The sequence below is a fragment of the Triticum dicoccoides genome, chromosome 2A (genome assembly GCF_002162155.2).
Source record: "Triticum dicoccoides isolate Atlit2015 ecotype Zavitan chromosome 2A, WEW_v2.0, whole genome shotgun sequence".
NCBI classification, from domain to species: Eukaryota; Viridiplantae; Streptophyta; class Magnoliopsida; order Poales; family Poaceae; genus Triticum; species Triticum dicoccoides.
Window position 1 is genome coordinate 633,949,763 of NC_041382.1, and position 13,948 is coordinate 633,963,710.

The 13,948-nt window shown below is 41.9% G+C and overlaps 2 protein-coding genes and 2 long non-coding RNA genes across 5 annotated transcripts; 2 read left to right on the forward strand and 2 right to left on the reverse strand.

The window, feature by feature from the left end:
- The first annotated feature begins 1,580 nt into the window (after positions 1–1,580).
- Positions 1,581–5,329, forward strand: LOC119355884 (very-long-chain aldehyde decarbonylase GL1-7-like). The gene is made up of 10 exons (XM_037622770.1): positions 1,581–1,715; positions 1,894–2,117; positions 2,189–2,421; positions 2,766–2,985; positions 3,168–3,549; positions 3,626–3,733; positions 3,981–4,181; positions 4,295–4,393; positions 4,608–4,778; positions 4,932–5,329. The coding sequence occupies exons 1-10, from the start codon at positions 1,656–1,658 to the stop codon at positions 5,091–5,093; spliced, it is 1,860 nt and encodes a 619-aa protein (XP_037478667.1). The 5' UTR covers positions 1,581–1,655; the 3' UTR covers positions 5,094–5,329.
- Positions 5,330–5,466: 137 nt separating this feature from the next.
- On the reverse strand, positions 5,467–9,151 carry LOC119355887. Of its 2 annotated transcripts, XR_005171729.1 has the most exons (4): positions 8,919–9,151; positions 8,665–8,838; positions 8,020–8,169; positions 5,467–5,646 (listed from the first exon to the last, which is right to left on the reverse strand). It is a non-coding gene; the product is annotated as an uncharacterized LOC119355887 (long non-coding RNA). The 2 variants fall into 2 exon arrangements; XR_005171728.1 differs by lacking the exon at positions 5,467–5,646 and having other exon boundaries at positions 7,425–8,169.
- Positions 8,004–12,748, forward strand: LOC119355886 (very-long-chain aldehyde decarbonylase GL1-7-like). The gene is made up of 10 exons (XM_037622771.1): positions 8,004–8,115; positions 9,072–9,295; positions 9,444–9,676; positions 10,220–10,439; positions 10,636–11,017; positions 11,092–11,199; positions 11,365–11,565; positions 11,655–11,753; positions 12,057–12,227; positions 12,375–12,748. Exons 1-10 carry the CDS (start codon positions 8,056–8,058, stop codon positions 12,534–12,536), a joined length of 1,860 nt encoding a protein of 619 aa, XP_037478668.1. The 5' UTR covers positions 8,004–8,055; the 3' UTR covers positions 12,537–12,748.
- LOC119355888 lies at positions 9,164–13,130 on the reverse strand. The gene is made up of 4 exons (XR_005171730.1): positions 13,061–13,130; positions 12,171–12,220; positions 9,432–9,674; positions 9,164–9,359 (listed from the first exon to the last, which is right to left on the reverse strand). It is a non-coding gene; the product is annotated as an uncharacterized LOC119355888 (long non-coding RNA).
- Positions 13,131–13,948: the final 818 nt, after the last annotated feature.

The following is a 13,948-nucleotide window of genomic DNA, read 5'->3' on the forward strand; positions in this document are numbered from 1 at the left end:
ACATCAGCACATGTATGAAGGAGAGAATGGATAAGCAAGTAAAGGTGGCAGCTCTTTCAAATAAATAATTAAATATAGGTGACAGGTTCCTGTTATTTATCAGACATATACTCCCTCCATTCCTAAATATAACTCTTTTTAGAAATGATTGAATCTACACTCTAAAATATGTCTACATACATCCGTATGTTGTAGTCCATTTGAAATGTCTAAAAAGACTTACATTTAGGAACGGAGAGAGTACTTATGTTATACAATGGCAGCATGGTAACGCTGCTTACATTTCTTTCGTCAGCTTAGTTCATGATATCTACGGAGTATTAGCTTTGAACATGCTTTACATTTTGACTTGTGCAACTTCCTAGAAATGATTGATTGCCTGATCTCTAAGCCTGTCGATATGTCCTTAACTTTTACTACGAAATATAATTTTCTGTACTTTTGACAGTTTGACCTGACCAACTTCTTTCAGCTGGCGTCACAAGCATATGTATATTCTTTTCTGCTCTTCACTGGCTATTCCATTTACAGTTACTCTTGCATTGACTAGATAAAACAAATTCATAGTAGGAACGCGTGAATTTTACAGGAATCTGACGAGAAAAAGGACGCCATTCCCAAATTCCAAATGAGCCCCAAGGGGGCAACTTAGACAGAATTCAGAGACGGAAGCTTTCGCCTAACAGAATAGTCAGTAGCAAGCAACAGCATGTTTTGTGTGACCAAAACACCCTAAAAGCATGTTCTACTTCTGTTCAGGTAGTACCTTGGAAGGACAAGTCACAGTTAAGTACCGTTGGTGCAGTAAAATACAGTAAATAAACAAAGACTGCTAATGGAAAGGAAACATGCAGCGGCACATGAAAAAAACGACTCCCTTTGCACAATGTTGCAAAAAATATAGAATATATAGTAGTATATCTTTAGTAAATAAGAAGCAGGAGCTCAAATTCGAGTATACTGCAACATGGCAAACATACTTGACACCAGTGGAAAAATGTGCAGACTGAATGGTGCAAGTACTCTTTGAAAGATTAGTATCGGTCATCTCAAGTGACCTCAGCGCATAAAAACAAAGCATGTCTTGGCCTATCAAGTCAGGGTGATATCGAGTAAATGTAAAACCGACCAGGCAAGTTATCAAAAAGATATACAAAATGCGTGCACCTAAACAACGAGCTAGCTTTAAATAAATGCACAGTGTCCAGGTTCCTTGTCTCACTTGGTCTTCTGCCAATCCATAAGAATACCATATATACCAACATCACACATGTAAAAAACACTCAAGGGCATGTTTGGAATGCAGGAATTGACAAAAAAGTTGTGTTTCAGTATTTTCCATCTTGCTTGCTCGTTCTCGGACTAAACTAAATGTTATATGTAGGTAATAAAATTGAATGAATACCAACCTATGGACATTAAAATCTACTTTGTAACTTTTGTAGTTAATTTCCTTATCATTTTCTCTAAGAAGAGATTTACAAAAAAAAAGGTCTCAAGGTCTCTCCAGAAGACATCCATACCTATGGGGTGTTCTCTGTGATATCAATTCGTCCTTGCATATAAAACTGCAACCAGTGCACAAAGCACTTGGCAGAGCGCTGAGGGAGCTGCTTACACTTGGAAGTGGGGAAGGGCATCGTCCATCCATCGCCATGGCAACACGGCCGGGCCCTTTGACTGAATGGCCATGGCAGTGGATGGGAAGCTTCAAGGTATGATATCTTGTTAGCTTTTCATGTGTTCCTTTCTGGTGTTCGTTCTGGGTTCAGAAATTAAGCCAATGACACGACCTTAATGAAGAAGCAACAGAACTTCATTTGTGTTCAACTCATATTATTCCTATCCATCAGTACTTACGTTCTTAACCTGATGCCCTATCCATGCACACAGTACCTGGTCTTGGCGCCTGCGGCGTTGCACACTGCGCACAGGGTGGTCACCAAGGGGTGGGGGGACATGAGCCTGGCATACGCCGCCATGTTACCAGCTCTGCTTCTGAGGATGATCCATAACCAAATCTGGATCAGCTTGTCTCGCCACCAGACCGCACGCACGAAGCACATCATCGTCGACCGTGGACTTGAATTCGACCAGGTGGACCGGGAGAGTTCCTGGTAAGTCTCCACCATAATCACACATGTGCAGATATCTTGTAGTGACAAGTAATCCTTGCCGTTCTGTACAGGGATGACCAGATCATCTTCAATGGGCTGTTCTTCTACCTGGCCTACGCAGCCGTCCCGAATGTCAGTCGCATGCCGGTGTGGAGAACAGACGGAGCCATCATCACCGCCTTGCTTCACATAGGACCTGTCGAGTTCCTGTACTACTGGTTCCACAGGGCGCTGCACCACCATTTCCTCTACTCTCGCTACCACTCACACCACCACGCCTCCATCGTCACAGAGCCCATAACCTGTAAGTAATAGCATTCAGAGTAACTTAAGCACAAACAGTGGATCCCACAAAAACCAGTTTCATTACCTTAGTGGCACTGCTCAAGGAATCCAAGAGCTTTGCATAAGAAAAAAGAATGATCACATATGAACCGGGACATATTTACATCCGAAAAAAGGCGCGTGCAAGTCTTTTGCGCCTTCTCGGGCATACTTCTTCTAATACAAACGACATGCTCTTTGATGTGTGCTTGAGAAAAAAAAAACTCTAAAGCTTGTTATGTTCACAATTAGTGTTTCTTCTTTAAATTTTTTTTAGTGTTTCTGTCTTGAATTCTAACACAAACTTTACCTTATAATTGGCAGCTGTCATCCATCCATTTGCTGAACACGTGGTTTATTTCCTGCTATTTTCGATCCCCATGATGACACCAATTTTTATGGGCTGTGGTTCTGTCCTGGCTGTTGTCTTGTACATCACGTACATCGACTTCATGAACAATATGGGGCACTGCAATTTTGAGCTGGTGCCAAAGCGCGTCTTCCATGTCTTCCCTGCTCTCAAGTACCTCATGTACACTCCCTCGTAAGTGTAATATCTTCACAGCAAAACTTACCATCTCGTCCAGATGATGAGACTTGGGCTAATGAATTCTTACTCAAAGCTGACTAGTGGATTCTATGCACAAGAAGTCAAAATGGTTAGCCATAGCTTCATAGAACCACGGACAAAATTATTTACCGTTATTTTGTCCAACATTTTCACAGGTTTCATTCTCTACATCATACACAGTTTCGTACAAACTACTCGTTGTTCATGCCGTTCTATGACTACATATACAACACCATGGACAACTCAACTGACGAGCTGTATGAGAGAGCACTGAAAGGAACAGAAGAAACACCAGATCTTGTCCACTTGACGCATATGACCAACTTGCGATCGACTTATCATCTTAGGGTTGGGATTGCCTCTATAGCCTCCAGACCATCGGAAAGCCCTGTATGGTATATGTGGATGATATGGCCAGTGGCATGGCTGTCAATGGTACTGGCATGGGTTTATGGATCTTCTGCGTTTGTCGTTGAAAATCACACACTGAAGAAGTTCAAGATGCAAACATGGGCAATACCAAGATACAACTTCCATGTAATGGGTTTTTGGTTCTGTGTGAGTCATATGGTTTAACAGTTTCGCAGGCTGCTAACATCTTATTCCTGTCCAGTATGGCTTGATTTGGGAGAGAGAATCCATCAACGGCTTAATTGAGAAGGCAATACTAGATGCTGATGGAAGAGGGGTCAGAGTGCTCAGTCTAGGACTGTTAAATCAGGCATGACGGCCATACTTTTCTCACATAATTCCCTGTCTGTACTTGCTTTCACATGGCACTTAACTTCTGATCTGATTAGAACATATTCACACACATTGGCAAAACGGATGTAGGGACAACCTTTTGATTACTTCTAACTAGTATATGGATTAATAGGGTATTTTAACAAAAGTGTTGCCAAAGTTTAGTGCACAGCACACACACAAACTGGGCAGGGAAAAGAGTTAATCCCTTGTTGCTGGTACAGGCAAAACAACTCAATGGAGGTGGTGAATTATTTACAAAAAAATATCCAAAATTAAGAGTTCGACTTGTTGATGGAAGTGGCTTAGCAACTGCAGTGGTGCTCAAGAGCATCCCTTTAGATACAAAGCAGGTTTTTCTTTGTGGAAGCAGTTCTAAGGTAGCCCACGCCACAGCTACAGCTTTATGTGAGAGAGGTGTCCAGGTACCCATCCGGCTGCTCTTTTCTTGAATTCATTTGTTAGCTCATATTATGTCCATTAAAAATATTGGCTCTAATTGTACTCCAAATATTGCAACACTCAATTTTGTGTGTAGGTAATCATGAACCAAAAGAAGGAATATGACATGCTCAAGTTGCGAGTTCCAGAGAGCAGCACTGGCTATCTGAAATTCTCCAGTGATGAAATACCCCAGGTAAAAGTTATCTGGAAACAGGGATCGGAACCCCAAATGGAAGTGGTGAATTATTCACATAATTTTGGTTGTTAACATAGTATTGCTATATCACCCACCAACAAATGATAAGAAATTACTCGGAAGACCAATGTAACTAGCATAGTAAAGATAAGAAATAACTAAAGGAGCAACGATAAGCAGAGTATTCATGATTACTCCTTCACTACAACAGATCTGGATAGGAGATATCATAGACGATAAGCAACAACGGAGGGCACCAAGTGGAACAATATTTATTCCTACATCACAGTTTCCCCTTAAGAAGACACGCAAGGATTGCACCTACCTGGGTAGCCCAGCAATGAAGATCCCGGAGACAATGCAGAACGTTCACACCTGTGAGGTACTGACAATATGTTATCATTACCTGTTTGAGTAAATTTTGAGCTAAGCAAAATACGACTATTTAATGTACACAAACTGTTTACCTAACATTTGAATAGGCCTAGATAGTGTGATCCACACTGACATGTGTTGCTACTCGCCATGTGAACAGAATTGGCTTCCAAGAAGGGTGATGAGCGCATGGCGCATTGCCGCGATAATACATGCTCAGGAAGGTTGGATCATGCATGAGTGCGGAGATGATATGATGGACATCGAAAAGGTTTGGTCGGCAGCTATTAGGCATGGATTCATTCCTCTGTCAAAGGCTTGATTCTTCTGAATCCTGGCAGAAATGTTACTCGGCAATGATTTAAGATTCAGTGTTAAAAGAATAAGGAGTGTCAGATATGCTTATCAGCTTGCTAGCTTCATCGAGCAGGGTCCGCATATATCTAGATAGAAAGCCATAAGTGTGATATCCATACTACTCATAGGTATATACTGTATGTATGAGTAATCAACTTGTAGAAAATTATCAAAGCAATCATCAGACTATCGTGATCTTCAGAGATAAAATCAAGCAGTGTAGGAATGACGTAAGCTGGAGAGAGGTCCAGTGACTTCAGGTTTTCTCAGCCTTTGTGGTTCCTCTACATTTATAGAAAGGGGCACATGGCAGTGGTTTGGTGCCCTAACTAGATGGTGTGTGCACAATCTTTGTAAATAACACGGACGCATGGGTAGACCAGCGATATGAGGCAAGAGCGAGGATGAGGGATAGGTGAACCTGCAGCCAGTCGCTCTGAATGCACACCCTCGCTCTAGGCGCCGCCCATCGAAGCATGAAGGAAACTTCTTATTTGAGACCTGAAAGGAGTTTTCTTCTACAGCAGATGAGAAAGGAGTCTTTTAGAGGGTATAAACTAGAAACAAAACCATCATGTTGAGGGCACCTATGTCACATAACCGGCACTTTTCGTAAAATTTTCAAGTTTGGAACACACCATAACAAATAACACCGAGGATTTTGACAGTGGAACTGACATGCTGGACTGGCACGTCAGAACCTACATGGCATGATTACGTGGACACTGTGCTGAGCTACGAGTGGACCCCATCTGTCAGCTTTCTTGTACCCCATATCTTCTCCTTTCTTCTCCCTTTTACCCTCTTTCTATTTCTCTCTATCTAGAAATCCGTTCTATGTGCACAAACCCACTATTGTGATGCAAATGCTAGTGCTGGTGGGCACCTTGCCGGAGGCCTGGGCACCTCGGTCACCACCAGCTTTGAGCCTTTGATGTGCCATCATCCTAGCTTACAGCAGGTGGCGAGAGATGGAGGATATGTCTGTGGAGTGGGGTTCCTGGTGTTGATCCACACCTCAAGGTGGCGGCATATGGCCCGCTGGTGGCCGAGATATCATCAGCTCCTATGTCAAAGACTAAACAGTCTGTGGAGAATCATTTACTAGACTCACATGCTAAGCAAGAACGTGCCAATACCCATTTGCGGTCGAAATTCAGTGCAGCCCATGCTTCCTTGGACATTCTATTGAACACGGCTAACATTGACTTGTAAATTATCCTAGAAGTGATTGATCTTTAAGATTTGGCGGTCTGTCCTTAATTTTACGGTAATGCTAACTGGCGAACGTTCGTTGGGAAGGAACTCCCAGCAAACGCCCTCGCAGCCGTTTGATCGAGATCAAATGATGGCAGTTTTGGGGAAAAATTGCCTTCTCTAAGAAGAAATTGACATGCTAGTCTGAAGAAATTGCCACCCCCTACAACTAAAATTGCCATCGAAATCGTTCGCAATTGCCATCCTTCCCAGCGAACGTTCGCCAGCTAAGAGGGTCCTTATTTTATCAAGTATAGTACTCCCTCCGTTCCTTTATATAAGGCTGAACGAGGGCATGTTTGACCGAGTTTATAGAAAAATATATTAATATTCACGATACAAAATTTATATCATTTGATCCATCATGAAAAGTAGTTTCATATTTGATCTAATAGGTATTACAGATGCTGTTATTTTATTCTATAATCTTGGTCAAATATTCTAAGGGTCTGTCTAGAACTCAGTCGATTGAGACTTAACGAAGTCTCAGTCGAGTGACGTCAGTGTAGTTGTTTTTGCTGCAAGCGGCATGGCTTGATGCTACAAATGATGATGAAAAGAGTTGCGACGGTTTTGCAAACAACGGCAACTGATGATGTAACAGGTGTGACTAAAATGCTACAACCGTCAATGACGGATGTTACAACCGGTGAAACGATGTGCTACAATCGATGAGCGACAACATGCTACAAACAACAAGACGGATGCTGCAACTGATAGGGAAAAAAGTTGCAAACGTTGGGACAAAATGTTGCAAGGTCGACTGTTAAATCTCAATCGACTGAGTTTTAGCAAGCCCGATATTCTAATGGCTGACTTACACGGAAAACAATACACCTTATATTGTGGAACAGAGGAAGTAGTAAATAAGTTTCTGTACATTCACAGTTTGACTTGACTAACTTGCTTACACAAATTGCAGCTCATGTCACACGCGCATGTTTATTAATTACTCCCTCCATTCCTAAATATAAGTCTTTGTAGGAATTTCACTATGGACCACATAGTGAGCAAAATGAATGAATCTACACTCTAAAATGCATCTATATACATTCGTACGTGGTTCATAGTGAAATTCCTACAAAGACTTATATTTAGGAACGGAGGGAGTATCATTTTGTTCCCACCTGACTACATCATTTCATGTTTCTGTTTTTTTCTATCATTTACGTTTAGTCTCTCTTGAATTGACCAGAAAGATAAAATTCATAATCAGAAAGCGTGAATCGCATGAATGACAAAGGACCCACATCCCAAATTCCAAAATGAAGCCCAAGAAGGCAATATAAGAAGAATAGGAGACAGGAGCCAAAGTAACACAAATGCCAATAGCAAGCAACAGCATGTTTTGTGTGATCGGACGCACTAAAAAAGCATGTTTCATGATTTGGATTTGAGTATTTCTGCCTAGAATGTACCTTCCAAGGCAAGCCACAGAAAAATACAGTTGGGGAAGTAGATACTGTGAAGAAATAAAGACTGGTAATGGGAACGGAAACATGCATGGGCGCATGAAAAAAATGACTTATTTACACAATATTGCAAGAACATATTGTACAACCGTCCATGCATATAAAAATGCAACCGGAGCTTGAAGTTCGTAGCAGAGCTTGCTTGCTGAGGGAGCTGCTTACCTTGGAAGAGAGGAAAGTGGTCGTGCATCCATTACCATGGCAGCACAGCCGGGCCCTTTGACCCAATGGCCATGGCACTGGATGGGCAGCTTCAAGGTATGTCACATCTTGTCTGCACTTTACGTGCTACTGTCCGTTTGGAGTTCCTCTCTGATATTTGTTTTTGGTTCAGAAAAGTAGGACATAATGTTTTATTTTATCTAGCTAAATTCATGTTCACAAATTTAGGAACATCATATGATTGAGCGACCAAAAAATAAACTAACTACTTCAATGAGGTCATTCATATATTTATATATTTCCTTCAAAAAGTATGCATTAAAATAAAGTTTTATACGCACCATAATGTCCCAGTACTGAAGCCAAGTGGAACAGGAATTGCAGTAAAAGTTGCATGTCGCAGTGAACACTCAAGACTATTCTGTTATCAATTAAATAAAACTACCCTGTATTTTGAATTGTAAATAGTATATTCTAGCATAAGCGTTCCAGTCCCATGTTGCTGATTCCCTGAGTACTTTTCAGTTTTTCACATTATCCAGAAAAACTGCTTCAAGAAAAACGATGGAAGTAAACTATATTACCATTCTATTATGCTCTGACTCATTTAAAAACACACACAAGAAAGATAGAGAGGAAGGGGACCTTTGACAAATTCCTTTGCATGCTTCTTGCACGGTGGATAGCGACCAGAGTATGATAACATAGGCACCGGTAAAATCCCTGATAGCAGCAATCAAATCATAAAGATGTATTGCTGGGCAGCTCATGCCATTCTCATGAAACCTTGAACCGTTTGCATTCATTGGCCTTGTGATCCTAATATGAACCACCGACAATAGCTTTACTTTTCACGTAGTTCACGTACATAATAACCAACTAAATGGACATACACAAACCTCCTTTTCTCTTCAAAACGTAGAAGTTTTCAAGCTTGAAGCCACGGCAATAGCTTCCGAACAATCAAAGATCTGATTACCACCTGCTATACACCGCTGATTAATTCCCATCCCTCAATGTCACATGATACTCTAACCATGCACTGCAAGCAGTACCTGGTCTTCGCACCTGCGGCATTGCACACTGCGCACAGGGTGGTCACCAGTGGGTGGGGAGACATGGATACAGCATACGCCGCCATGCTACCAGCTCTGCTTCTGAGGATGATCCACAACCAGATCTGGATCAGCTTGTCTCGCCACCAAACCGCACGCAGGAAGCACATCATCGTTGACCGCGGTCTTGAATTCGAGCAGGTGGACCGGGAGAGATCCTGGTAAGTCATATATGCGCACATCCTGCTATTCACTTCTATCACACTCAAATTAACTGGCACATACCTGAAATACAATGGTCCATCACAATCGAATGCTAAAATATGCTATCTGTGTGTAATGCTAAGTTGTCCTTACCACTCTGTACAGGGATGACCAGATCATCCTCTCTGGGCTGTTCTTCTACTTGGGTTATGCAGCCATACCGAGTGCCAGATTCATGCCAATGTGGGAAACAAAGGGAGCCATCATCATGGCGTTGCTTCACATAGGACCTGTTGAGTTTCTCTACTACTGGTTCCACAGGGCGCTGCACCACCATTTCCTCTACTCTCGCTACCACTCACACCACCATGCCTCCATCGTCACAGAGCCCATAACCTGTAAGTAGTAGCATTCAGAATAGAGGGTTAACATGATGATGAATAGTTCCACCATCTTTAAGAACAAACAGTGGACCACACACAAAAAAGCATTTCATCACTAGTGGCATTAAGTTCACAAGTGTCTAGATTATGCATAGCAAACAATTTGGCCAATTTGTGATATAAAAACTGACAAAACCACTATTTTTTTAAGATAAGTGACATCTGAAAGCATCTGCACATGTTACAATATCCATTCTGATTCCAGGAGCATAAGGAATTCAAAGCATAGATATGTCCAAAGAAAAACATAGAAGTCTCATGGACAACATTCTGAGACTAAAAATATTGTTCGGAAATAAGGTGTTACCATCTTGGTCTTTCCAAAAAAAAAAATCCAGTTCAGATTTCTCTACATGTTCTATTGCTTAAAGAATCGCCAAGTGCTTGCTACGTTAACAATTAGTGTTCTGTTTTGCAGAAAGCTTGTTGATGTGGTATTTATGAAGCTAATGCACAACTCTCTTTTAACCTAATGAAATTTTACCATATGATTGGCAGCTGTCGTTCATCCATTTGCTGAAATCTTAGCTTACTTCCTCTTATTCTCGATCCCCATGCTGATACCAATTTTTATGGGATATGGTTCTATCCTGGGCATTGTCCTATACCTGGCTTACATCGACTTCATGAATAATATGGGACACTGCAATTTTGAGATGCTCCCAAAGTGGATCTTCCAAGTTTTCCCTCCTCTAAAGTATCTCATGTATACTCCATCGTAAGTACAAACATTTTAAGCTCAACCTTACAATCATGTTAACATGCAATTAGGTGATAGAATTTGGGTCCCTTATATTCTTAACAAAATTTACCAGTCGATTCTACAAACAATGCACAAAAAGTTAAAATGGTTAGTCATAGCTTCATAAAACTACAAACCTAATTATTCAAAGGTATTTTTCACATCTCCACAGGTATCATTCTCTCCATCATACACAGTTTCGTACAAACTACTCATTGTTTATGCCGTTCTATGACTACATATACAACACCATGGACAAGTCAACTGACGAGCTGTATGAGAGAACACTGATTGGAAAAGAGGAAACACCAGATGTTGTTCACTTGACGCATATGACCACCTTGCAATCAACTTATCATCTAAGGGTTGGGATTGCCTCTATAGCCTCTAAACCCTCAGATAACCCTGTATGGTATATGTGGATGATATGGCCAATGGCATGGCTGTCAATGGTACTGGCATGGGTTTATGGATCCGCTGCATTTGTCGTCGAAAGTCTCAAACTGAAGAAGTTCAAGATGCAAACATGGGTGATACCAAGATACAACTTCCAAGTAATTGGTTTTCCGCGTTGTATGAATCTTATGGCTTAATAGTTGCAAATTGATAGGATTTTCTCCATGTGCAGTATGGCCTGATTAGGGAGAGGGAATCCATCAACAAGTTAATTGAGATGGCAATATTAGATGCGGATGGAAGAGGGGTCAAAGTGCTCAGTCTTGGACTCTTAAATCAGGCATGATGACCGAACTTTTCTTGCGCAACTCCCTCTTTGTACTTGCTTCCACATGACACTAGCTTCTGATGCATGTTAAGTGACATGTTGCAAAAAGTCAAACACATTCTAATTTCACACAAATGGTCAGCACAAAGATATTAACCCTCGTATTCTTGGCTCCAGGCAAAACAACTCAATGGAAGTGGTGAACTATTTACACATAAATATTCAAAATTAGGAGTTCGACTTGTTGATGGAAGTGGCTTAGCAACAGCAGTTGTTCTCAAGAGCATTCCTTCAGATACAAAGCGAGTTTTTCTCTGTGGAGGCAGTTCTAAGGTAGAACAAGCAATAGCTACAGCATTATGCGAAAGAGGTGTCCAGGTACCTATCAGCCTGCTATTTTTGTTGATTTCGTTTAGCAGCTCACTTTTTGTATGAATTGATCTCACTCTATATGCAATTTTGTGTAGGTAATCATGAATCAAAAGAAGGAATATGACATGCTCAAGTTGCGACTTCCAGATACCAGTATTGCCTATCTGAAATTCTCCAGTGATGAAACACCACAGGTAAAAGTTATCCGGGGAAAGGGATGAAAATCGTCAAGAAGCTTCCTAGAGTGGATATATCATAAGTGGGGGTATAACTAGTAGAGATATTAGACCTGACTGTGAATGCTTCTATAAACCTTGTCGAACTAATTCACCCAATTTTTTTTGGCGGAAAACAGTAGCAGTGTAGCACACATTATGCTGTAGTATCATCTACCAGCAAATGACAAGAAATTACACTCTAAATCTATGTAGCTAGCAAAATAGGAACAAACACTCTGAAAAGCAATATACTCAATGACTACTTCTTCACTGCTACAGATCTGGATAGGAGATATCATAGATGATAAGCAACAAATGGGGGCACCAAAAGGAGCAACTTTTATTCCTACATCACAGTTTCCCCTTAAAAAGATACGCAAGGATTGCACTTACTTGAGCAACCCTGCAATGAAGATCCCAGAGGCAATGCAGAATGTCCACACCTGTGAGGTATTAATGAAATGTTCTCATTACGTTGTTCTGTAATTTTGAGAAAGGCGAAATAGGATCTTTTGACATACGCAACTCCCTATCCAAGACTGAAACAGATAATGTGATTGACACTGACATGTGCTTCTACTCCCTTTTTATGAACAGAATTGGCTTCCAAGAAGGGTGATGAGCGCATGGCGCGTTGCTGGAATGGTACACGCACTAGAAGGTTGGGACATGCACGAGTGCGGAGATGATATGATGGACATCGAGAAGGTCTGGTCGGCAGCTGTTAAGCACGGATTCACTCCTCTGTCTAAAGAGTAAAGCCTGATTCTTCTGAATCCTGGCAGATATGTTACTCAATAATGATGCGAATCTGAGGTTCAGTGTTATGGGGCGTCAGATAAGCCTAGTTGCTTACTAGCTTCAGTGAGCAGGGTTCGCATATGTCTGTATAGAAATCCCTGAGCACGGTATCGATGGTTGAGTACTACAGTATCTTATACAGTACTATACATGAATAAATGAATTACTAACTCGCAGGAACTCATTAAAGCATGTGCCGCATTATCAGTGATATTCAGAGGGGGGCATTCGAACTATGTACATGGCCATGGAATGAGGCAAGTCGAAGAGAGATCCAACGCACCTCGGTTTTCTTATCAGCCTTGGTGTTTCTTCTAGATTTGGGTAGTAACTTGACCGCCCCACGCCCCCAAGCCCTAATCTCCCGGATATCCCACAAAAATGTGAACCTATGTTCGGCATTGGGCGTTGTCTCTATCAGTTATGCGACGATTGAAAGACTAGCTAGGCGAGATCAGGGCGAGGAGTGGGGATTGGTGAACCTGCAGCCGGTCGCGCGGGCTCGCGAAGATGGTCGTCGATGATCCAGCCGAATCCCCGCCAGTACCGCCCATTGACGCCAGAGCATGACGAAGAAAGAAGAGTGGAGACGAGGACTTGGGGGTTATCGGGTCGGTTTCGGTTGGCCTGGGGCGTGGTTGCAGGCCCGGCCCAGCACAGCCGTAAACGGGCCTGGCACGCCACATTAACTGAAATGGGCAGGCCGACACAACACGTGTGTAGGCTGGCCCATGTGCTTTTTTGACCTTTGGTTATTTTTGCGAAATCACTAATTAAGGGGTACTCCTTTCAAAGATCACTTCCACCTCCTCAGGTTGCGACAAGTGACGCACTGCATGCGCGCCACTTGCCGCAACCTGTGAGTTTTCCTTTTTTTTTCCGTTCATCCGTTTATTCAAAACGTTTTATCTCTTAAATCGTGCCTCCAAATCTTGAACCGTTTTCACCATTGGATTCCTTGCATCGAGATCTTCAAAATTAGATCCCATGTTGATAGATTTTGACGAACTTCTTTTACACGAAAAAAACGATAAGAACCGGACGGAAAATCCGAACCGGGAGCATTTTTTTTTCTTTTTGAAAGAGGCACGACCGTGCTTCTCGTGGAAGCAAAATCGTGCCTCTCCTGAAAGAAAAAGAAGCATGACCGTGCCTCTCGTGAAAGCAAAAATGTGTCTCTCGTGGAAAAAAAGAAAATGTTTTTTTTCATTTTCGAGAGGCACGGCCGTGCCTCTCGCGGAAGCAAAACGTGCCTCCCGTGAAAGGAAAAAAAACAAAAAAACATTCTTTTTCCGTTTTCGAGAGGCATGCCCATGCCTCTTGCGGAAGCAAACCCATGCCTCTTGTGGGAAAAAATAAATAAATAAAGT